This window comes from Apostichopus japonicus, chromosome 4 (genome assembly GCF_037975245.1).
Source record: "Apostichopus japonicus isolate 1M-3 chromosome 4, ASM3797524v1, whole genome shotgun sequence".
NCBI lineage: Eukaryota > Metazoa > Echinodermata > Holothuroidea > Aspidochirotida > Stichopodidae > Apostichopus > Apostichopus japonicus.
Genome location: NC_092564.1, coordinates 11,164,114 through 11,190,983, shown reverse-complemented (window position 1 = coordinate 11,190,983; position 26,870 = coordinate 11,164,114). Strand labels below are relative to the sequence as shown.

General features: G+C 37.2%; 1 protein-coding gene across 2 annotated transcripts in view; it reads left to right on the top strand.

Moving 5' to 3' along the window:
- LOC139966428 (uncharacterized) overlaps positions 1–26,870 on the top strand; it is a 50,760-nt gene that overhangs the window by 10,601 nt on the left and 13,289 nt on the right. Inside the window, exons 2-3 of one of the 2 annotated variants that reach the window (XM_071969410.1) lie at positions 7,718–7,871; positions 23,844–23,925. In XM_071969410.1, coding sequence (XP_071825511.1) covers positions 23,865–23,925 — 61 coding nt within the window. In that variant the 5' untranslated portion in view covers positions 7,718–7,871; positions 23,844–23,864. Of the gene's footprint in view, positions 1–7,717; positions 7,872–10,034; positions 10,271–23,843; positions 23,926–26,870 lie in introns of those variants that run through there. The other variant, XM_071969411.1, reaches the window with a different exon arrangement.

Genomic DNA, 26,870 nt, shown 5'->3' with positions numbered 1-26,870 from the left:
TCCACTGTTTTATGTTCACTCGACTGAATGTCAACCAAATAGAAACGCGTTTGACTTTCGTCCCACTCGAAACAACATGTGACGTCACACACCAGTAGCTCATATATTTTACGACCGGATTTTAACAATTTCTTTCTTATCGCTATACTTCAAAGCAAGATATGCACGTTATTTGAAATAAAACTAACACTGATCACCCCACAAAAAAAAAACAAAAAAAAAACTAAATTAAGACAGTTAGCCACGTAAGCCAATTTCATTAAATACCGTTAACATGTCATTTCAAGTATAACCAGTGAAAGTTTAGATAAAGTCATTTTTTGTTTTAACGCGATGTATACGTCATTGGAAACCCCAAAATACGTACTTTTAAGTCTAAATTAAACAACGTCATGAACAAGAGAGGAAATTAAAGAGATTTTGTGTCGCTAAAATTAACTTACAACTTTTCCCGGAACTTACAAACTAAGAGGTTCAAACTCCACTCGGTATTTTCCTATTCGTTTCTGTTGAGTCATCTTCAGCTGTTGCATGATTAATGGTATGAACAGCACTGCTACCGTAAAATTTACTATACGTAGGCCTATCTAATGAAATATCAATAATGAGTATCGGAATTAATCGAAAGACAAAGAGGACAAAGAAAAAACACCGAAGAAGAGGGCTGTATTACTTAATCGGAAACCCACCATCCGTTAAATTGCGATTCAATCACACTGACTCTAATTGACCAGCTCTTAATGCCTATCACGCAATGCCGGTGAAGTTAAGGTGGTTATTTTGGGGGAAATGTCTAAACTACACCAATTGAGTCTTCGAACACCATTTATCATAGTAAAATACAGAAAAAAAAGGAAAACCATACACGTGGATTCTGAGTACGATCTTTGTACCCGCAAGCCTCGTAGGGACGAGGTGATTAGAGCATGAATATTAGGTATCGACCCTGGAAGAAGATTGTCTGAGGTATTCGGTTTATTGATAAAGGCAAATAAATAACGAATAATGGACATTACTGGAACGAAACGAGGGTAGTCGGCTGACTTTCAAACAGCTTCGATTTTTCTCAATTCGGGTTATTCAAGTAAAGTCTATAGGAAGTAGATCTGATAATCTTTATTAATATTAAATACCAGTGGACAATGAACCTAGAAGGAGAAGGGCAAGATGTTGTCCTTCGAATTAGATCCGTATGAATGGATCATATTTTATCATAGGAATGGCATATCCCATGCAAATGGTGGCGACGACCAGTCCCATCTGGTGACCCTGCCAGTTAACCCCAACATTTAACCACGGTTTGGGACATAGGGACGTCAGAGTGTGACGTTTATGCCGCGGGTATAAGTTTAAATTCTCCAGGATTATTGGCAGGTACAAATCAAAGCGCAGCAAATTCAAATGGGAACTTTAGATTTAGACCATACGTACTAACTTTAGCTCCCTTGATGGATGAGCTTAGAGATGCTCAATAGGCAGAGTTAGTTAGTATAGGTGAAAGTGTAGCAGTGGATGTACAATAATCAGAAACCCCTTATGTACAGTTTACGAAGTCGCCCCGTCAGCACAGGCTGGTCTGGTGGTGGGAATTCCCGAAACTGAGATCAATTGAAAGGTGTTGCAGCCAAAATCTATGGAATTGACCCGTTGTACGAAATCCACCTCGTCGTGTTTCATTTAAACATCCGATGAGCTCCGCGGAGGGCAAGGGGCTAATTTTTAGAGTCAGGCAGCACAACGTATACGTATTAGGGAATATTTCATTTTACTTGTATTTGGGTGTTCCCTTGTGCTTGGTACGGACAGGCAATAGACTGGGTGTGTCAGTCGCCCCGATTAGTCGCGGCTCACCTTAGGACTGTGCAGGTATAGTCTCAGATTGGTCAGGGCCTTCACACTATATGTACGGACGTTAGTATCCACGAGGGTTGTTTCCGGGGTACTTCTGTAAAATTTTTATAAGTGTTTTTGGGTGCGATACGAGAAACCGTGCGTTTGCTCGCGCGGCGTATGATAGAAGCATCGAATTTAGCTAAGTCCAAACAGATGTCTGTTTCATAGCTCTGCGCGGATACATGGTCGTGGATTCGCAAGTTAAAACTCAGAACAGAATAAGGAAGATGAACGCAGGAAAAATAATAGTTTCAAACTTGTATTCGAGGGTTATCTGGTTTCCTCGTAAAAAAAAATGAAGAGGAAAAAAAGAATAATCAAGATAACGGAGTATTCTCTACTATACAATTTATTTACATTCAAAAGAGAACTATTTACAGCTTTATCTGAGAATTAATCTTACATTAACAAAGACCGCATCAACACAACTTATACATAATTTCCGTTTCCCAGTTAATTTGTTTTAAACATTGTGTTATAGTTTGATTCCTATTATCCTATACGTCCTCTGCTCATTTGACTTAAGTTTACCGAGGTTTAATTAATAATTCCAAGAAATTGTCTTATTTAACCTACCTGGAATAAACGGATTTTTGAGAGAACCGTTTCGTCCGGCGTTGCTTTATGCGTTCATCTCTGTTTGCTAATTAAAGGAGGAGCCGGCGCCAACCCAACCATCATTGTTTACATGTTATGCTATATAGATATATGCGATGAATTTCCCCAAATTCCCCCCAAACAGTTAAGCAAACATCTCATTTAAATTACGAGATATCACAGCTTCAATTGTTTCTTCAAACAAACACTGAAGACTTGATTAAGTCTAATTATGGAAACACAATGCCACATAATGTTTGAAGTTGATGTGTTTCTTTATTTCTTAAATTGTTTATTTTTCGTATACAGTAATAGGTTTGCAAACATTGACTTTCAAATCTTGTATAACATGATCTCATATTGTTATTGGCGCCAGTTTCATTACTGTTAGATTTACCTTTAAAATGCATGTGAAGAAAGAAAAAAAAAATCAGCCGATTCACACAAAGATTACAGAGAAAATTTCACCTCCTTATGACCTTGATGAAATCACCAATTATTGACGATAGCTGGGATTGCTTCTCCTAACAAACATTACAGAATTGGGATTTTGGGTAGTTTTGATTCCATTTGATTCATTATTGCATGATTGCATTTTATATGAGCCTGTTGCTACCATTAACGTCTTTCTTAATCACGGGATGATTATATACGCACTAATGCGGACATCACTCAAGACAGCAGAAAGATATGTACGAATAATATAGCCATTAAAATAATGTAATTAACTTATGTTTGACAACTTTATCAGAAAATCAACATGGATTCTATTTATGCAATACGTATGATCATAAATGGTGTACTTGTACGCAAAACGAGCCATGATAATTAATGCCAGACGATTCACGCAGAGATCACAGTAACTATTGTTAAATCTTAAAGTTTTGTACCACAGTAAAATACTGGATTGTGCTGACAAATCTGATAAATCGATAGCATGTGTTATTAGAATTACAGTAAGAACTGAGGATATTTGTAATTCCAACAAATCCCAACAACTGGATTTATTAGAATTACACATATCCTCAGTTCTAACTGTAATCCTAATAGCACATGCTACCAATTTATAGCACGATCCAGTTCTTATACTTTTGGTACAAAACTAAAAGATTTACAGTAGTAACCGTGTTTTCTGTATGTATCGTGTGTTTATGCACATTACCGTACCGACCATAAGTTGTAGTATATGAACGTCTTATCCAGGCGGGTAACGGGCTTGATCATCCCCCTCCCACCCCTCCTAACACTTTACATACCATGTAAAAGCTTTGTAATCGTATGAAAAGTGGGGGGGGGCGGGGAAAACATTCTGTTTTGAGTGTATCACACATTCGCCCTTGTGAAATTTATTTCATTTTCTTATTTTCCCTATACGACTGTATTATCTCCCAACACGGCATGGTTTATAATTGAATTCTCAGCACACCGTGTCTTTCTCTTCTACGCCGTCGTTTTGACGGCGATTGATAATCCGCGATGCCTTAAAAAGACAGATACATCAATTAGCTCAATTAAAACCTTAGTTTGACATGTTCATACGGCTCCCCATAGCTAGGTTAATTCTAGAGTTTGGCTATTTGGCTTATTTAATACACCACAGAGATGTTCCACTTCTAATTGTAAACCTAAATAAGTATTATCTAACGATGATCTTTCTGCAATCTCAAATCCTTCGTTAGTGAATTTCAAATATATCGCACAGAGACTATAGAATAAAGATATCCAATCAGAACTGATTATTGAAGTTTGAATTAAACCATTTTGCGTGTTGAGTGTCTCTTTTACCTTTGCCTTTTCAAGATGTACTATTCGATATTTATCGCACTAGGCATATATACGTTTTTGCACTCATACTATCAATTATAGTAAGAAGGGGAAAAAACATAAACAAGCTTCTCTGAAATAATTAGACTGATCTAATAACTCTCATTAGTGAGTGCTTATACATTCAGCAATTGCAGTGATCAACATGTGATAATACAGTATCCTCGTCTCGTTATCGTACTGCTCCCCTACCCTACGTCACTGATCAATACAGTGTCATTTGTTGGTTATGGCAGTGCTCTCCTACCCTATGTCCCTTATTAATACAGTGTCATCGGTTAGTTATCGTAGTGCCCCCCTACCCTACGTCACTGATCAATACAGTGGCATTGGTTAGTTGTAGTGCTCCCCTAACCTTCGTCACTGACCAAAGCAGTGTCATTTGTTAGTTGTTTTGCTCCCCTATCCGACGTCACTGATCAAAGCAGTGTCATTTGTTGGTTATCGTAGTACTTCCTACCCTACGTCCCTGATCTGTACAGTGTCGTTGGTTAGTTGTTGTGCTCCCCTACCCTACGACACTGACCAAAGCAGTGCCATTTGTTGGAAGTAGTGCTCCCTACCCTACGTCACTGATCAATACAGTGGCATTGGCTAGTCGTAGTGCTCCCCTAACATACGTCCCTGATCAATCAGTACAGTGGCATTGGATGGTTATCGTATAGTGCTCCCTACCCTACGTCCCTAATCAATACAGTGTCGTTGGTTAGTTGTAGTGCCCCCTAACCTAGCTACGTCCCTAATCAATACAGTGTCGTTGGTTAGTCGCAGTGCTCCCCTAACCTAAGTCACTGACCAAAGCAGTGTCATTGGTTGGTTGTAGTGCTCTCCTACCCTATGTCACTGACCAATGCAATGCCATCGTTTAGTTATCGTAGGACGGAAAGTTGAATTATTATCTATAATTACAAAGTATCATGGCGTAAATGCCAGACATTTGTCATAAGATTAGTAAAATGATAAATCATAACCACCAGGTTAATTTGTAATTGTTGTTTAAACGTGTCATATAGACTGGACAATGCAAATACTAATTATTTCAGCCAAAAAACAAAAGGCTGATTCTTTTGTAACTATGTAGTTACTGCAGTAAAATTAAACCAACATAAATGATACAAAGACCCACCTCAGCTACATATGATAATTATCTGTATTTCTCCTTTTTACAATTATGAAGCTAAAGACAATGGAAACCAATATAAAACGACAAGTTACTGGTATCACGTTTGGCTCCATGCATGTGTGTGAATCTCGTATATATGAGAACCTTCCGTAACATTTCAGCGACCTTTTAATTAAATCCTCAAGCAACACCGCAAATGGTGCATCGCTATTGTATACCTGTACTTGCGCAAATTAGTTGATGTTGGTCAAAATTCCTTCCTAAGGTATGGATAGTTGAAATCTGATATAGGGAGTGTACGTTGTGTGTGTATGTGTGCGTGTGTGTGTGTGGTGACCTTATTTATATAGTAGTAAACAAGATGTTTGAGAGGATCGTCTAAGAATATTGATGGAAGTGGTGAGAAAGATAAGTCCGACAGAATACAATTCACTACTTTCAATAATGTATGTTCCAAGACGATGATTACAGTGTGTGGTGTTCCACGAGGATCTATTTTAGGGCCGTTACTTTTTATCATTTATGTCAATGATATACATGAAGTATCAGAGAAATGTTCCACTATCTTGTTCTGCTGATTATACTAATGTTTTCTTCACCATGGTCATAATGTTATTGTATTGAAACACTGCACAATTCGTCAGGAACTTTCAAACTTCTATATGCTTGACTCTCTGCCAATGAACATTCTCTAAATGTTCCTTTAATCCTCTCTTTGTCCCTCCACTGTTTATCTCCTACCTTTCCTCTTCCCCTGTTGCTTTCTTCTCTCCATCCCTTGCCTTCTAATCCCCTTTCATCTATCTCATTGTGTTCACCGTGCTCATGTCTGTATTCTGTGCATGTTTTTGTCCCTTCTGTTACTGTTACTTGTCATTTAGCCTCTGAAGAAGATCCTGCTAGGATCGAAAAGTCAGGCCAACTTACTTTTACACATTCTATTACACAGGCTCTCTAGTGGATAAGCAGTTTGCTAACATGTTTATTTTATTAAGACTAATTATATTGGTTTTAATGATAATAACAGCAGCATTAATAACGTGACATTTGACATATTAATGGATCATGGAAAATATCTTAAAATGATTAGAATTATACAACGTTTCTAGGAGAGCTATACTATTGACTCTGGCTTGACGTGGAATAATCACGATGATTCAATCTCTATAAAGATTGCCCGAAGGTTGTTGGGATTCTCTGTAATTTGAATCATTCACTACCGAGACAAGTTCTTCGTTCTTTATATCTTACGCTTATTCATGTCCATTTCACTTGTTGCGTGACAGTTTTGGTCCGGTACAATCTATTCCTAATATCAAGAAACTTCCCACGCTTTAAGAGAGTGCAATTCGTCGTATTTCGTTAGCTTCCTTCAATGATCACACCAACAAGCTATTTACTTCTCTCAATCTCCTTAAATTCCCTGACCTTATCAATTTCCACATTGATACTTTCGCCTACTACCGTTCTATTAATAATCATAACCCTTCTGATTTCGTACATTATTTTTTTTTGCGTACAATAATGATATACATAATCATAATACGAGGCAGGCTGGTATACATGTACAAACCACGTCCTCGAACTAATATTAGTATGCAGAGCTTATGAAATCGACCTACTTATTGGAAATCTTTGCCTATACTACCATGCAAAGTCAAGCTTCACCACATTCATTTCAACTGAATCTTAGTACTTATTATTCAAATAGCTTTTGAATATTAATTTTTACATAACACTTTATTACCTGGAGTTTTGTAATGTTTCAAACCATTTGATATTGTGTATTAATCCATTGATATTTTTCCTTTTGGGGAATGGATGTGAGTTAAGCTTATTTAGGTTTCTTAGACCACTTCCTTTCTCTTTGTAAATTTAAAACTATATTTATTGTATAAAAGCATACATAGTTAACCTACATTGTTTGAATATTGAGAAAAATTACGAAATAAATGCCGAGTGTAGAACATGTGGAAGGGTGATAGAAATGGATGGGAGGGTTTGATAGGGAGTGCTTTGGAGGCGACCAAATTGCTCGACGTCAAATATTCTGCACGTTACTTGGTCCTCGCAAAATCATTTTCAAGATTACGAAATGTTGACGGCATTAACTTGTTTCAAGTAAATAATCTACGATTTGTTTGTTGGCAGGCACTTTATTTTCAGCTATGCACTACGGAAATAGAATTCAATATATATATGTAAATGAAGCAATAGAACAACAAAAGTATAAACAGTGAAAATTCATAATTATAACTTGATTATAATTCTCTTCCGCAGGTATTACGTCGGTAACTTATGATAACGTGTAGCGGGGGTTTATCTCAATTGACGGATTTGAAAGTGAATGTAAACATTTAAACACCATCTATATAGTTCAAGAAATATCGTCCTGCTGACAAACTTGAGAGCAACGATTTCCTGACTAAACGAGGTAAGGGTGACATTACTATGCTAATAGAAGATGCATGCAAATATTATAATATCAAACGTAGATCAGTATTGCACGAGTCACAAATATATATATATATATATATATATATATATATTTTTTATATATTTATATGTTATATGATATTTTTATTACTTTACTTAAAACAAAAGTCACCAAAACAGAACTAGCATTGTTCGATACGGGTGCATGCATGGCAAACGTACAAACACCAACTCAAAAGTGAGCTTCCGTGTTGTAGGAAAAAAACTTGGATGGTCTTTGTCTTCTTCAATCCACTGCGAACGTGATAGTATCATGTTTCCTCTCAATTTTCTCTCTCTTTAAAGAGTTTATAAAGAAAACAATTGATCACTTATTGTTAACATGACATTTTACCTGTGAATGTTAGTAGCATTATCACGATTATATGGAAAACACCCTTAGTCCTCAAATGTATCATCGATAATTTAATTTATAAGCTTCCGATAGCTTTCCATTTCCAAGAGGGAGTTGTGAAAATTTCCAGTAACTTCTGCCAAATGAGACACAACTTGATTAAATGAAGTACTATAATCATGAAATGATCTGATCTGATCTGTAGCCATAAGAAATGTCAGTTGACAAAACAGTATTAAAGAGCCCCGAAGAAGCTAACAAATAGTCCACAACGGCTCTGGTTTAGAGGAGACATTTGTCGCCAGGTAACTTAGAAACCTGTAGGATGAAATATACGCCAGACATCAAACAATGTCAGTTCATCCATCAACTGAAAAACAACCTCCCTGGCTCTTGGATTATGTAAATGCATGTCATTCATAGTATCCAGATCTGGAGTAAGGACAACATTCTAGTCCTCAACATTGATACAATGAACTGTGTTGAACTCCTCGATAACCTCTTGAATTTTACGGGGAAAAAGGAAGGTGTGTTCATATTGGGACCATAAATAACAACCGTAATGGAATATTGACCAATATCCACATCTATATGGAGATGTAATTTCCATCCGAGCTACATTTTGTCTTGTTGACATTAAAATCGAATTATTTTTCATAAGTATCCAGCCACGTCTGTTGTGTTATCATTCTTGGTGTAATGTAACAGTTTAAGCCCCATTCTACCGGAACCGAATGAATTAAATTAACATCCCAATGAACATCCTGAAAACAGTAAAGATGATTACTTAGACCTATAATCGAAAACATCTGTTTTTTAAATATAATAACCAAGTCCTTCTTCAATTAAGGATGATATACGTACATTCCTGTCGTCTGACCTGCAAATTTGTTACAACTGACCATGGAGGTAAAAACAGATCTGACATACATGGATACACTGCAAGTGACATGAGGAACTCAACAACGACGCCGACAGATATACGCGTCCATCGCTACTTTACCTTTTCAGTAAATATTATTCTAGGGGTCAATCCAACTAATCTCAAATCACAGACAAATATCAATCGCCAGTAACAAGAGCGAACCCCTCCAGCTTATTGCAGACGCATCATGTCTACTTAATTGAATGATTGTCGTGATCCGCCATGTTTAACAATGATTAGACAAACAATGATAAGACAAGGCGGGCATAGTTTTTACATCACTTCCTCTTTTGACTTCAGGAAGCTTTTGTCGATTTGTTTTCTCGATCTTGTCAGACGGATAGGCTGGCATCATCCGAAACAAACATTCTTATCCATTTCAAGATGTTTCCCTTTCGCTTCGAAAGATGCTTCGTTCATAATTAATGTTCGGTCCGAAAAACGTAGAAAGATAACATGGACAGGACGAGGTTACTGCTTGTGCTGACGTGCCAGTCCCTCTTGAGACCTATGGGCACTCTCGATTTCAAACGATTTTCCGGGAACCTCATCAAAGATTTCAGATATCATTTTCGATTCAATGTTCATACGAAACATCTCCTTCACTTCCTTCCGAGATTCCATGGAAGATAAGATTTTGCCTTCAAGGTATATTTTCTATGTCTTCCATTTTGAGCTTTTCGAATATTTCTCGACCTAAGCCAACTTTTCGGCTTTCTCTTTCAATACCTCCTAAACTGACACCACTTCATTCTCCATGAATGCAACACTTTCAGCCATAATATCAACCACCACTTCACGCATGGATTTTATTACGGCTCCCATGATGGCGGCTTACTGTGTTGGAACAGACTGTAATGAGTTAAGTTGCTCCATTATTGTATCTTCTTGGTTTTTGTTTCCACTGTTAAGGTATTGAGCTCCACATGTACGTTTCGTATAGACGCAGGTATAACCTTCTCTTTACCAAGTGTTCTTCCCCCAGTTGAGGTATATCACGTTTATAGAGAGTTAGTTTATTTTCTGCCGGTTTCGGAACGTGCGTGGTTGCTCTGAAAGGCCCCAGTAGAATCTACAGGTAAGCACATCTTGCAATTTTGTGTACAGGGCGATGATCCTGAATTTTCCGTTTTGTTTGACTCTGATGAGGTGTCATCCTGAAAGCAATGCCCGAACTAAAATGTCCCGTAGGTTTCAAGTCTCGTAAATAAAATGGCAGGTGGTTCCGGGAAAACTGATTTCAGACGTTCGGTGCTTTGAAGTATGTGAAAATTCGTCTGAAAGATATTTGCAAGTGGTGGGAGACCAGGGTGGACTTCATTTACAAATTGTACCGTTTAGGAACAGGTTTGACGAGTTTTGTACGTCAATGATTCAGCGGGGTTTGCCTTTGGCCTATTAGCAACGAACGAGTTTATGGAATCAATGAAGAGTTTAAGATTTGCCTCACCGTGGGTCCATATCATGAAGATAACGTAAATGAAACGTAAGCACGTGTGTAATTTCAACTTTTGTTGAGACAGAACATTTTTCTATGGTTCCCTTTAGAGACCCTGACAAATGAAGTTTCAATTCCTGCTTCTCAATTGCACTCAAGAAAAACTAGTTTTGAGATGAAATTTATGAAAAGAAGGCTTTTATGTGTCGATCCATCTATCCATCTATTCATCTATCCATCTAAATCCATCTATCCATCTATCCATATATCCATCTATCCATCTATATCCATCTCTATCAATCTATATCAATCTATATCCATCTATCCATCTATCCATCTATTCATTTATCCATCTAAATCCATCTATCCATCTATCCATCGATCCATCGATCCAGCAAACCAACTATCCAAATATTCATCTAAATCTATCTCTCAATATATCCATCTATCCATCTATATCCATCTATATCAATCTATATCAATCTATCCATCTATATCAATCTGTATCAATCTATATCCATCTGTCCATATATCCATCTATCCATCTATATCCATCTATATCCATCTATCCATCCAGTGGCGAAGAAACAGGGGGGTTGGGGGGTTTTAACCCCCCACTTTTTGAAGAGGGGGGTTGGCCCACACAATCAACCCCCCCCTAGTTTTTGCCAGTAATGTTCTGTTATAGCCTATTTTATGTGCTCCAAATGGCATAATAAATCAAATTATTAAATTTGAAATTGTTAAAGTCATTTCAACCTTTTACCTGGTAGGCTACATCAACAATTAACGACCGAAAACCGAGTTAGAATTGACCCACACATTATTTCTAGCCCCTTTTCCCCACCTTGCTCATTGGAACTTGTAGCTCATAGCGCTAACTTCACCTCACAACAGACATACACAAAATAACGTTTTGTTGCTGTTGAATAGCTTTGGAACTGTATACACTTGCCAACTTCAACAAGGTGAAGGAAGGAAAAGAAAAAGAAGAAAGAGAAAAGGAGAAAAGGATGGAGTAGAAAATACGGCAAGAAAACGGGAAGAGAAAGAGGAACAGTGACAAAATTATTCGAATTTGTAAAGCAAACAGCAGATATCACATCATATCAGTGAGCATGAAATGGCGTTCCACGATAAACAGCCTCCAAACCATGGGCGCAGATCCTGGTGAGGACAGCGGGACGCGTCCCCACCAACTTTTTCAGTAGTGGGGACATGATATACCGTGTCCCCACAAATTTGTCTTGACCAATAGCTGCATTTCAAGTTCCCCTGTATTGAACTTTGGCGCAGTTTGATCCAGCATTGTGCAAAAGACATGCAGCAGTTCTCATTTTATTGTATTTTATCCACAGTTGTTAAATATAGGACGGAAATCGCATATGCGGCAGTCTATATTTGTTTTCTGGGAGAGGACCCCAGACCCATCGTTTAAAGTCTACTTGGATTATTTGTCCCCTGATTTTCTTTCTGCAGACGCCCATGTATTTCTCCAAACTAAATTTCTAAGCCATGATATCTTAAACTTAAGGAGGTTTAGGAGCATCATTAGGTCTGGGAAGTGTTATTTCCGGCGATCTGGGAGGTATATTTGCCCAAAAAATCTTACGCTACGCGCGAACCCATGGTTTTGCTCAGCTTATAGTGTCATAGAACAGATACGCGTCCCCACCATTATCCAAGACTGATCTGCGCCCATGCTCAAAACTGTCGATGTGTGTAGTGTTCGGTTTCGGAAATATCTGGTATATTTTTATTTCCTTCAACGAATTTTTTTAGTAGCCGTCTGAATTTTTGAAAATTCCCTAACCAACATTCTTCATCATACTTCATCATACTCGTGCAATTTTGACCTGTCTGTTAGGGTTGAAGGAGGTTTTTCTATATCGGTTGTCTGTAGATGATATTTTGTGCAACATTATGGGAATGTTTTGAAGTGTATTTATTCACGAGAATTGTGAATTTTCAAATTCTGAACAGTGGGGCTGACGGATATTGTGGGCCGCGATGAAGAATCACCTACAAATTTAAAAGCAATGATCCACAGGATATGTGATGAAGTCGAACATGATGTGTGACTGGTGACAATCTTCAAAAAGGTTATAGATGAGAAAAAAAGTATTTGGAAAAAACTTGGTTCTCAGGCAAAAGTGTACATATGGTTGGTCAGTTTCAAGCCCGAGAAGTGCCATTTCCGGTGATCTGGGGGTACCAAAACCAGAAATTTGCTTGTACGCTGCGCGCCAACCAATGGTGGCGCTCCGCTTAGATAGTAATACGCCCCCCCCCCCGGGTTAGAAAATCCGACATACGCCCCTGGTTAAATGCAGCTTTTCGAGGCCTGGGCAGTGCCATTTACTGCAATCTGGGAAGCAATATTTGCCAAAAAATTCTTGTGCACTTCGCGCCAACTTATGGTGGCGCTCCACTTAGATAGTGAGCCAACAGTTATGACTTTTTATTTCATCAATGGCCTGCAACTCCCCCACTTCTGACAAGAAATCTCCGCCACTGTATCCATCTATCCATCTATCTTTATCCATCTATATCTATCTATCCATCTATCCATATATCCATCTCTATCCATATATCCATCTCTATCCATCTGTATCAATCTATCCATCTGTATCAATCTATATCCATCTTTATCCATCTAAATCCATCTATCCATATATCCATCTCTATCCATCTATCCATCTCTATCCATCTGTATCAATCTATCCATCTGTATCAATCTATATCCATCTTTATCCATCTAAATCCATCTATCCATATATCCATCTATATCCATCTATCCATCTATATCCATCTGTATCAATCTATATCCATCTATCCATCTGTATCAATCTATATCCATCTATCCATCATGTACCAGTACTGAGTCGACTTAGCAAACTTCATTCAGTTCACCATTATCACCTTGTAGTTCTTTGTAAACCACAAGATGAATCATGTTCTTCGTATACTTGGAAACTTTACTTAAACCTCATGTTTTACTTATGAATTGATTAGTATATTACTCATCATATATTAATATGAATTGTCTAGTTCATTGTGACCTTTGAATTCGAGCGAAACTCATCTTTTATAAGTATACCTATCGTGAGTTTCATGTAACCTTCAGAATGGCAACAGTATATATACCTGGGATTTATTCAAGACTGCTGCCCAAGGCCTATTGAGGCCGTTTGGCTATTGAAAGGTAAAATTAAAAGCTTGATTGCTGTTTAAATATAACGTAATTCTATTAAGCAATACATCATTTGTGTTTTAAGTTTTCAAATTTTACCCCGTAAAGTAAAAATTGAGATTCCCCGCCATTGTATGGAGAAGCCTCAAGCTACATCGATTACTTTATATTTCCATTTTCTGATGATAATCTCTTGTATCACAATATTATTATTGTACTAATTATAGACTTCTAATTGCTTTACGTACATCGATGCTCAGGAGAGTTAGTGCGCTTTGCTTTCAGATACATCATGACTGGGAAGTTGGGGGAAAGCTCAAGGATATTTTTTTTCGAAAGAATTGGACAAATTAAAAGGAACTTTTGTGTGGATTTTTTTATAGTGTTCTCTTGAGTATATTGTAAAACCTTTTTTTACTTATGGTTTCCATGGCGGTTTATACCCCTATTTCAAATAACTATCTGTTTGCCAAATCACGACAAATGTTTAAGTGAAGCGCACGACGGTTCTGCTAAAATCGTATGAACATAGACCGAAAATTTCTTACGCTGATTGAGATAATTTACAACAGCAATGTTCCACGTAGTTAATATTTTTTAAATGATGGATGAGATTGCCCCGAAAACGCTCTTCTTGCCATTTGTGGACCATATATGTAGTGTTAAAATATTCAGTAAAGCTTTTGTCGGGTGAAGATAAGGTCACGCACGAATAAAGCTTAAGTGAATGCTTAGTTTCATAAAATCATAATAATTGCGCATGTATTGTTAAATACGATGGGCAAAAACGTGCTAAACTTTCAACCCAGCGATAAATGATTGAATATTCAAAAACCTCCCAAGTTGGGCAAACTGTTGACCAAAATTGATAGGATAAACTTAGTGTTCAAACTAAAAATTGAGGAATATTTGCCCATTTGTTTGGTTCATATATTCGTACTATCCTCTTTGGAGATGGTGGTTTGCACCTGGGTAAGTAACTACGCGATAACGTCCCTAAATGCATACTATTGCCGGTCTGTACGTTGCAAAACCTGGATAAAAAGTTACATGTCAGTTGAGAGGGAAATGTTCGCATCTTATGAGTACATCATTAAGAAATCATCTACTGGGTATATAAGCGTGAGAAGTAGTAATGCTGACTCGAGTCAATGAATTGGACTCTTAGAAAGCCCTTCCTTGTTCTAATCTTGGACTCGAGTCAAGCTTATCTTGACTTGTGACTTGTGACTTGCAGACAAAGGACTCGTGGGTTGACTTGGCTTGCAGATAAAGTCAAATGACAGTGTGACTTGATTTGACTTGGAATACAATTAAATGATTCTTGGCATTACTTGACATATAAAAAAAAAATGAATTTTACTTGGCTTGATTAGAAATGACTCGGTTACAACAATGGTGAAAAATGAAGGATAAATGGAATGATGAGAGAGGGTTGTGAAGGTATGTTATGTCCAGAATCCATATTTCATAGCCTGGACTTAAACCTGGACTATATGTGGTCTGGATAGCAGACTTGGACAAGGACGTACATCTACTATATAGGGGTCGACTGCAACCATGGGAAAATACAAATGATTGTAACCAAATACATACAGCAGCTACACATATGATTGAAAGAGGGACTTCTAAATTATGTGTGAACACCTTATGGCTTGTTCATCACAGTGACACAGAGTAAAACCCTGAACGTAAATTTTCCTTAAGTGTTTTTTGACACGTTCATAGAGGCTCTTTGACTTATCTCCAATGTGGTAGATACAAATATCAGCTAATTAAAAAGAAATGAAAGAACGAACAGAAACAAAAGACCCGGTTGTCAAGTTACTTCAGTTTAAAGTCCAAAAAGTTTAATTTTAAAAAGAGGTAATTTCGTACTCTGGCATTTACATACTAATTACTATACTTGCCATGCATAACCACTGACAAATATTATTTGCATATATTCTGTATAGAAAAGGTTAGCAATTGGTCGATAACACAATGTCATATATTTGGCGAGAACGCAAGGAAATTATAAACCCATGAAGTGTTCTGAGGGAACGAAAGCAATGTTATTGCATCGTCAGGAACGCATATACACTAGCTATTGTATTTTGAACATAAACCTGTACCCTTTGTCTGATAAGATTTATTTTCAAGTTTCAAACAATAAAAAAGAAAAGATGTCTTGAAGACAGAGAGGTAATTCTGAACCTGTAGTATAAAGTTAATAACCAGGCAGGATGTTACGGGTTAAAGGCGGGCCGAAGGGAGGAGGAGGCCATTCTTTGGTATGAAAGGTATTACAAATCCTTCTTTGTGTCCCTAGCTTACTCTTATCCCAATGAATCGCTTTTATAACTGATCATGGATCAGTTTGCACAATCAGCATTAAGTAAGCCTCTCTTCACCCAGGTGTATAAATGGGGACCTGCGAGGTAACTTGTAAATATAGTTGCGTGTGCCGGTTTGTGGCTGCACCCTATGGGAAGTCCCCCGGGGGACAAGTGGTTGTGGTGCACTGTGGTGCCCCAGGAGAGATTGGTTGAATTGTGCACACTTTGGTGTGTAGGTGTGTCAAGTTACCAATGACCAGTTTGTAATTGTGTAAGGTGAATGTATGTTTACGTGCAATAATGAGCACCATATAAGTGTTATAATTATAACTAACTATTATAGGATCTCATATTCACATCCATGCATGATGCAAATATACTCAGCAAACTATGAAAATATCTCTCATACAATAATGCTCTTGTAGGTGCTAAAATAAGTAGCGTTTTCAATAGTATTTTCGTTCTGTATTCTTAGAACGTCTATATGCGCCATATATGTTACTATTACTTACAACCTTTGATGATAAATACAAAGTAAACTGTAAAAAGACCACCTTACTTGTTATAAATTGCTAAGATATTCAGTTTCAAGTATTTCAATGGAACGGCAAATATTTGAGAAAAGCAGGTCACATTTGCATTTTTTTTGGCAACCACTAGGACGATATCTTCATTCTTATCACGTCCGATTCGTTGACTTTTTTGTTCTTAAGACTGTTCTAATTTCTGAAAGCAATAAGGTCACCAAGTAATCGATGTATTGACCTTTCATTTGAAGACTTATCTAGGCTAACGCATTAAATATAACAATTTCACAGACAAACATCCATAAATCATAACTATATTTTTGGAAATAATAACTGAGATGACGGGTTTTGACAGCTACCGGTACAAGTAATGATAAGAGAAGTTGAGGGATAGACGTAATGTCTTGCGTTATGTAATTATATATCTTTACTTAAATCTGATATTAACGCAAACCTTATGATTTGGTCGATATGTGTTTTGTTTGAAAAAAAGTCTCTCAAAAAGTCTCTCAATTCAATTTGTGTTTTAGAATGAGAGAAACGTATAGAGGTAACTAGCTTATGTGAGGAAGCTTTTTTTATATTAATATTTTTATTAATAATTGGCAGCTTTCTTTATATCACAAACACACACGCATACATATATATTCACAAGAAAATAAAACGATCATTCGGTTAGCAGTCATATTTCTGCTGACGCATGTTCACTTAAGTTTAGTTGATTCCATTATAAACGGCAATCAATTTATAAGTACAGGAAGCATATATACATTAAGATAGGAAAGATAATGAAATGTAAATGTGTGGTCATATGGCGGTAAACAGGAAGTGTAAGAAAAATGAAATATGCAAAGGTATAGAAAGAGTAGAAAGATGAATTACATCTTTGGCTTCGAATTAGGCTAGCAAATAACGGTTTGTTAATCAACGGACAATGCGATCACAGACTTGTATATGGACATAAAACCGAATTAAAATGATGTAATAGAAAGCAACCTATCAGAATTAAAAGGGACAGGATTTAGTACGTAATGCTTTTCATTACCCATATTAAGCTTAGTAGAGATTACTTTGACAGAGTTCAACTTTAAGTCAGTGATGAACACTATACTAAAACAAAGTTCTTCTGAAACGTGATTGTCTTTATTAATTAAAACAACATCTCCATTTGGCTCAACACATAATGTATGAGATACATTTCGTGGACTTAAACACACGCACCGTGCTATTTTGTCCATTTGCAAATGCTTGATATCGTTAATATATGAATATACAGGGCCGTAGCCACTGAATGGGGGGGGGGGGTGCCGGGATGATGGGGGTAATGGGGTATTAGAGAAACGTGCCTCCTCCCTTCCGCTCCCCTCTCCCAAACTTTCTTTCAAATGGCTCACATTGTATAAGACGCGCACACAAAGTAGTTTACACTAAAACGTAGACATATTAAGTAGTACGTCACGAATGTCGTTAACTTGATTTATCTTGCATCTAAGTCCCCTTACCGAAATTTAAAAAAAAATCATTGGATCCCTCCAGAGGAAGGACGTCAGCCAAGTCTTTTCCCCGCTTAAATTCTCTAGCTGCGGTCCCGACTATATACCATAGTATAGCAATTTGACACAACCAACAAATGTAGTTATTATACTGTAATGGGGTATACCAGCAAGACTTTTACTTAAGTTCTTTCAAATTACTTGTAGACAGAAAAAAATGCTTATATTTGTCAACCTTGAGAAAGAGTATTGCTTTCAACCGGCTTGGTTAAATTCTAGGGTGTAGGGTGTGCATAACTATGCATATTAGTTTTAAGTTCCATTACAATATCTGCATGCAGCTTAACAGAGAGTTATAAGCTGATATGATGTCATTGAAAGGTCATATCAGTACAGGCGTTAATTAAGCTGAAGTTATCTGACTCTTGATATGGTGATATAAATTTTTCTTTACCCCTCACACCACGAATTGGCTGGCTACGCGCCTTTATATTGATCAACAATTGAGCGAGGAGAAGTGACCTTAAAAATGTCCGTTATGTTTTGCTGCTGAAGATGAACAAATGAGGGTAATTTTAATATACATGTTAACAACTATTTCAAGCCTTAGTAGAATAAATTAGTCAATGACCCTTTCTAGCCTATGAGTGTCTTCCAATTCCGATAGTGCGCCGTCACCTCATCCTAGTTTTTACTCGCATGTGTACAACTGTATATAATATGAAATAGATTATTGGAGTAGCGTCTGATGTATTTTGATATCATTTTGCAAGCTTTGTATTAGCCCTGGTCCATAGTGGAGTGGGAGGAGAAGGGGAGGAAGGAGGAAGGAGGAAGGGGTGGTGATTGCAAATCAAGAAAGGTATAAGGCTATCGATAGTTAGTTTAGGCTCTGCTTCAGACCGTTCTATGACTAATCATGAACTCAGACTACCGGATACCTTGTCGAGGGCGGAGTACTACTTACGTTTGGTCTAGAAACGACCTATGTTGGACGGAAAACTGCTGTTTTCCGTTGAAAGAATCTTAGTTCTACATGAGAAGCTAATAATCAATAAGTCCAATTTCTCCACACAAATTAATATGCCCCCCTCCCCCTCCTGCACCTCCTTGTATTTCCATTCAACCAGATATGACTTAAATACTTACAACTAAAAAACTTAATAGAAACAACCCCGTAGTATCCCCCTTCAACTTTGAACCACTTTTTATCAGAGGATTCTCAAAAGACACATGACTCTTTTCATAGTTCTTGTGCTCATATTCGTGTCATTTCGCTTCTAGGTAGAAGCCACTTCACAGTTCAAACACCGAGCAAATACATGTATGCAACGATAGTTAGATTACATCTCTCGACTTCTTCATTACAGCGGTGATAAGAACCTCATTGTATAAGCTATGATTTTGTTACGTAGGTACAACAATCTCAAGATTTACTTTTAAGACCAATATTTAGTCTCACAATCCTATCAAATCCCGCCGTTTCATTCATTTAGTTTATAAAAGCTAATAAAGGCATTAATGTTGTTAACAACATAATAAAGGAACTGTCAGGGCTAGTTATAGTGTGCCTTACAGTAAAAAACTCACCCAAAGAGGTGACACTGTCGAGAATTAGTTGTTACGTGAACCGCTTTCAAATATACAACCCCCAAAAATCTGGCACCGTTTATGCAACCTTGACAAAGGTCGTGCGACCCCTTACTTATGAATATGCAAGTTGTAACTTCTCGACAAAAGGAAGTATCCCGAGACGTGAGTAGATCAAGCTAAAGACAGTAAAGATGATGCGTGAATCGTTAAGACGAAGTGTACATTTCACCCAAGAGGCAATTTCGCCCTAAAGTTCATTATTTTTAGTCCTTTTTCCACATAATCCGCAACTAGAAATATATATATATATATATATATATATATATATATATATATATATATATATATATATATATATATATATATATATTTATATAACCATTTTCTGTCATACATCATTGTGCCGTGGCGTTTCCAAAATTAAAGAAAATGAGATTGGTGAGAGATTGAAATAAAGATAAAACATTTTCAAGCTCATTTGATCGGATGCAGACGGATATACGTCAACAATACTGCAATTTAACTGCCTATCAAGAGATATTCCGTGGGAACCCCTTAAAGTCTCCTCTCATGAATATGCATGTGGTCGTTTATTGCAGTTTGAGTGCGTGCTATATAACGAAATGCTCAGGAAATGGAATTAAATTAAAATCTATTTGGTATAGCTATCATGAAAATTGAATTTTGTAAGCCAAATTTTGTATAACAAGAGTACGACGCTAAGCACATGTTTCCTTTTCGGTAAAAATGGTTGTTACTAACCCCCCTCCCCATCCACCCCTATAATCCTCTCCCATAATGGTCCCCTACATCTACATATTCTATATATATATTTTTTCGTACAGCAACAATTATGAAGCTTTTATGATCAGATCATTATCAAGAAGACGAACAATTTTCTTTTTTTTTTCTCATTTTGAAAATAGTAGTTCGACGCCGGTGGGTTCACCTCACAGTCAAGTATATAAACGTCTAACAACACGGCAAAGGATTTTGTCACATGGGAAGATATTTGGTGGAATAAATATGAAACGATTAATTCATCGTCAATTGTAAATGAATACGTATATATATATGGTTTACTCTCAAAGAGGTTTTCACTAATTTTCTTGGCATGCTGCCGGGTCCAGTGCTAATGAAAAATAGGGTCTCAAATAGTCTACTGTAAGGCTTCCTGATCCTTGGGTCTCTAAACAACTGAACTAAACTAATGGGCTATACAACCCATTTTGAAAATCCTTTTTACTGGGTGATGAAATGAAATGATCAATTAAAACGTATTATTAGTTCTGGAGTTCTTTATAGTTCGAATGATATACATAAGCTTTATGTATAAACACCATGTTAGATATAGAATTGAAAATAACTGAAACGGTGCTGGGCGCAACCACCATTTTGTGTCGATGGGAGAGGGGGGGGGGGAGGGATGTTACGATGTTTATAGTCCAAGAGAGGTTTGTATGGGGAGGGTAAAATGTAGGGTGCTTATAGATGCATTATTGTAATATTTTGTCTCTCAGTGGGGGGCAGTTGGGGGGGGGGCGGGCAAGAGTTTGGGGTGGAGTGAGTACCTGCTTTTATTCCAAGGAATGCTAGCGTACAGAAGAAGACTTAGAGTTTTAAAGTGAACATCGCTTGAAGCCTTCGGTAACATTGGAGAGGAGAACGCCTTGTAAGAACCCTTCTTGGGATAAATTATCTAACTGAATCATCACGTGGTCTGACGCATACTCATTTCTGAGGAATTGGATCAAGATACATTCTAGAGCTTGACATCACGTTAGGTACATTCAACGGCTTTGTGCTATTGTGACGTTTTCATATCCATCCATCCACCAATGCGTATAACAATTCAATACTGGATTTGCTTTCAAAACAATTGTACTTCCCTGTCGTCAGTAAGCTCAAATTGAAACGTTACATAAAAGTGTAAGGCGTCATTGAAGACGTCAAGAAGACGTCATTGCAAAACATCTAACTATACGATGTTTTTGGCAGAGACAGTGAACAGAAAAAAACGTTTCATTGCAAGCTAATGCAATCATGTAATTATGCTAATATTATTTAGAGGGAAACTACAGAGTCAAATCGTGATGTAAGGAAAGGAGAGATGAAACATTTAAGAAACATTTATGAAGCCTTTCAAAATCAAATTCAGTATTCTGTGTCTGATGAGGTAGATTCACATTGAGGAGATGAGAGAGCAGTGTACAAACTTCCAAAGGGAATCAGACATGTAACAGTGGATTGGAGGGCGGGGGAATTCTGTGCCACAAATGCCAGTATTTTAATGTTTTTCAGTGAAACGAGCATTTTAAATTAGTATTTGTTAATACTTCTAAAAGAGAACTGGGTGAAGGGGAGAGGTTGGAGAGGGACGGGGAGGGGGAGGGAAGACGTGACCACTACCTCTGGACTCCGTTATCCTGAAAATGGCCGACATGCCTTCTATAGAGGTGGTTAGATTCTTACTAGTATTTCGGTCATTAACAAAAAAGAACAAGAAATACTGCATAGCCTGAGTTTAATGATAGTTTTTTAAATTATGAATGAGAAACACAAAACAATGTGGTGTATTAGAATAACGAAAAAACTGAAAGAGAAGAATACAACAAACCCGTGAGGTTTGGGAGTTTTCTCAAGAGGAATATTAGTTCAATTTCAAATCTTTTCAAATTTCTACTTTTGCTGTCACATTTCGACAGACTGTTCTATTATCATATTGACAACCCCTTTCTTCCCTCAAAATTTCGACCTTTCTATTACCAAAATTCAATCAGAATCAGTTTGTCGCAGATAAATTGACATCCTTCAGGAAAAATTAACTCCTTATCGACATTTTGACTTACTGTATTTAGATTCAGATATTCAGCGTCAAATTCTGACTATATTCACGACCAAACAACTTTTACCGAAATTTCGAATAGTTTGTCTAACAATCTAAATTTGTTTTTACCCAAATTATTTTTTTTTAAATATAAGTAGTGGAAATTTGGAGGAATAATTCAAAATTTCAAACATTTGCATCGGAAATCATCTGAAAATTTCAACCACTTCATTTGTTAAGTATCCCCAGCTTTCAGCTATAGCTTATCTAGTAATTTCAATTCTTTTCTGAAATGTCAAATTTGTCTAATTAATTTCTATTTGTTTTGAGGTATTTCGACTGTTTATATAGAAACATAGACATATTTTGATATTTGGAGATACTTTAATCTTAATCTTAAATGATTTTTTTCTGATTTTTACTTGTCATTGAAATTATGGCTTTTCATTTGGAAATTTTCAAACACCCATAAAACATTGTCAATGTTTTCACGTAGTTTTAAATATTAATGTCGAATCAACTTCAAATTTAGAGACAATACGAAATTTAAATAAATAGTATACAAATAATAAATGGTTATGAGTGCAATAGTGCAAATATTTCATGAGTTGAAAGATGGAATGTTCTATTCAACGAGGCGCAGCCGAGTTGAATGGAACAAATTACACCTTTCAACGAATGAAATATTTGTACTATTGCACGAATGGAAACCATTTATTATTTGTTTTATACAACCCCTTCAAATTTGGATATAATTGGATGTAAAATGCACTCATGCAACAGATTGTTTTGAACAGACAGGTTTCTCTGCTCTCTTACCATTGAAAAAAAGTGCTATCAAAAAAGTATAACGCATGGTTCTATCATCATAGCGTGCAATAGAGCGGATTTTGCTTGCAATCGACGAGCAATTGACCAATCATATGACCGGAATATAATTAGGTGTTGTATAATGAGGTATATTAAACGACATAATGATCATTTTAATATCCTCTTTGCTAACTAATAAAAAAATCCAGCTGAATTATTTAGTACTGCTGTGGAATGCAACCTTAGTTGAAGATGTGAGGTGCAGACCTCCCCCCCCCCTCTCCCTCCCTCCTAATGAATGCCAAAAGGCTGGATAAGTAACGATGATTGACAAAGGTTACCCATTATCCTGGAAAGTTCACCTCTACGTAATTATGCATGCAATTGTTTCAAGAACTTGATCATTACAAGTCTCAAATATATGTTCTTCATTTTGCTTTTGTTATTCGCAGGAGGCAGGAGAAGCTGTTGGAATGATGAACACGACGATGTTCCTTTACATCTGGGTGTGTGGAGTAGCCGCTATTATAATTGGTAAATTGATGTATTTATGTAGGCGGCGTGTTTATACGTGCATATAAATAGTGGTCAGGTATGCTTGTGCTTGTGTGAATACAAAATGCATTCAGCAATTCAGGTTTGTTATTTTCGAGAAAAAAACAAAAAAAATTTCCATGGTTCGTACATTACTTAAGTGGCCAAAGTAAGATCTGAGATATTGCGTACGGTACCATTTTATTTCTTGTTCATGGCGCTATTCTTCTTTAGCGGACGCTGTCAAATATCCCTAGAACATGTTCTTCTTTGTCGGATATACTTTCGATGTTAAAGGCATTGAAGACTCGCCCCAAACCGCGTGCCGCCCTCGGAAAAAAAGTAACTTTCCGTTGCGTGCAAGTGAAGTTTTCTTCTTGTCGATACAAAATGCAGACAGTAGTGAAACTGTTAGTGTGAAAGTGTTATCTTTTATCTAGACCTGAGATCGCTGCTATGTGTAAACTGTGTTGTGGGTATTGACCGTAGCTGTATGTATTGACTGTACACTAGTGTCTAATTACCAACGGTAGCAAGCTGTGTGTGTATTTTCTGTGGGATCGATGGTGGTGTCTAACACTTCTGTTACACCTCATTCGAAACTAGGTCAGATTATGAGCATCAGACGTTTCTTTGTGCGCGAGTCTTCACTCCCTTTAAGCAGAATTGTCACATAATGAGGCAGTTATTGAGTCAGGTGAAAGTGAAGCAGGTCCTCCTCCGTCTGGGCTATATCACAGAAATTAAACCTTTATAGCTATAATATGCGTTATTGTAAACTGAAACATGTTAGCTCTAACCTACAACGTAAATATGTTTACACGAATGCTCTCTTACATGAATACCCTCTTACATGGTTACTATTTATGTACCATACGGTATAGCATCGAGTAGCAACATCATTCGACCTGCAGCTTTCGTCACCCTATTCTCGACGCCCATGCAATGGTCGGATTCTTAGTTAGACATCAACAGTTTTGGATATGAAAAGAAACTTATTTCTTTCATTCAGAACTGAGGCTTTGCCTAATGAATCATTAATGTAGTTTGGTTGCGACCGTTCTCTTGCATTGCAGCTCGAAAACCTTAAATGTGCTTATTTATCAACATTTTCACAATAACACATGTATAATATATTACAGTGTATATGGTGCTGACAAAGAGCAAAGAATATATTTATAAATCTGTATCATTTCCATGATTTTGTTCCTATCATGCGTCGTTATCTTGTGACTATAGCGGTAATGCCTGTGCTAAGTTACACTATGCGTAACATTTATGCCCTTGTGTCAAGTAAAATGTAGGTGAAGTAGGGATGAAGGGTCCCAGCTTTCACTTCTGATCAGGAGACCTAAAAACCTAGCTACGTCACTGGGTAGTAGTTGGTACGGAGAAATCTCGAACTTAAGTTTTTACTCTGGGAAGTGATACGCAAACTAAAGCACCAAGCCCGTGTTCGAATCTATCATTAAGTGTTTGATGGGGTTGGGGGGGGGGGTGGTTTTGAGCAGTTTGGGCATCTTCCCAAAAAGAACTCTAATTTCGATCGTTAAAGCTACGGCGGTCCAGATGCGACGTAGACAATTTTACCATTTTATTTTGACTCTTTTGCCTCATAATCTCACCTTTTACCCCAGACCCTGGATTTTTCTAACAAATTCAACTTGTTTCGACCTGTTTCTGGATTTCGGTTCGTACAAACAAAACTATTTCCAAATTCTTTATTCCAAATTTCGTCTTTAGTCCCCAAAATACGTATGCCCTAGCAGGCTATACTTGACTGCGACATGTGAATAGATATTGTTCGTCTAACATTAGAATTTTCTCCCAGATGCTCTTCGTCTGGACAAAGTATGGTTGTAAGGGATTAGTCTATTCTCAACAAAACATTCTTGCTGGCGTAAGCATGTTAAATAGCATCCTGTAGTTTTATTCGAAGTCATAAATAACAACGTAGTGTAAGCCTGTTGTACATTCTTTGTCTGTGGACGGCAATGTAATCAAATCATTTACGTAACTTAATCGTTTCATTATTAATCGACTTGCTTCGCAGTCATCATTAACACTGTTATGTAAGGCTTTTGTACATGTATATCTTTCAAAGTTAACACTACTCCATTTCAGTGTGTTGTAATGTAACAAAGACACGTTGTAACCCTATTGTACACTTACGTTGAAAGTAGTGGGAATTAATGACAATGAATACACATCACCCAACAGTCAAGATAAATTTTAGCAAATTAACGCTCAGTGGATAGGGCTGTGGACTGGAAACCTGGTGTTCCGGGCTCGAGTCCAACTAACGTTAGCTTATGCAAAACTAATTTCCCCTTTCTCTCCTTTCTGAAGTATTTACATAATAATTCAAACATATACTTTATCAGCTGACGTGTTGGTCAATGTGATAGAGACTGGTGAAAGAGCCACGTCTTATTGGTTTCTTTTAAACCGTTCTGGGGTTCAAGGCACACTGTAATTCAAAACTCCCCGGTGGTGGGGTGACACTTTTGGTGGCCTAGAATCCCGTGTCCAAGTACCCCCTTGATGTCGCAAAGGAACCTGGGAGGATACGAAGAGGGTCGGTCAAATCGACCAGGCGATTCTAGGTGGCGTGTGTTAATCGTTGCCTATGGCTAAAAGGTTTAGCCCCTCTATGCGACAAGGTTTGTGCAAACCCCGAACACTGAGTATTTGGCATGAGGGGACGTTATTCGCCTTATATTGAATAGACATTATAGTATTTCCTGTAACAAATGCGCTCAGTTCTAAACTAGCGCCATCACTTGAGTTTTCTCTTCCTGGTTTGACTCTTTGTACACATTCTAGGTAGACTAAATTCAATTAAAAAACAACCTTTGTTGTTGGTCAAATAAGCGCAATTTAACTGTCACGGCGATGCACGGGGGTCGTAGAAAACCTTAGTAAAATAATTATTTACACTAGAG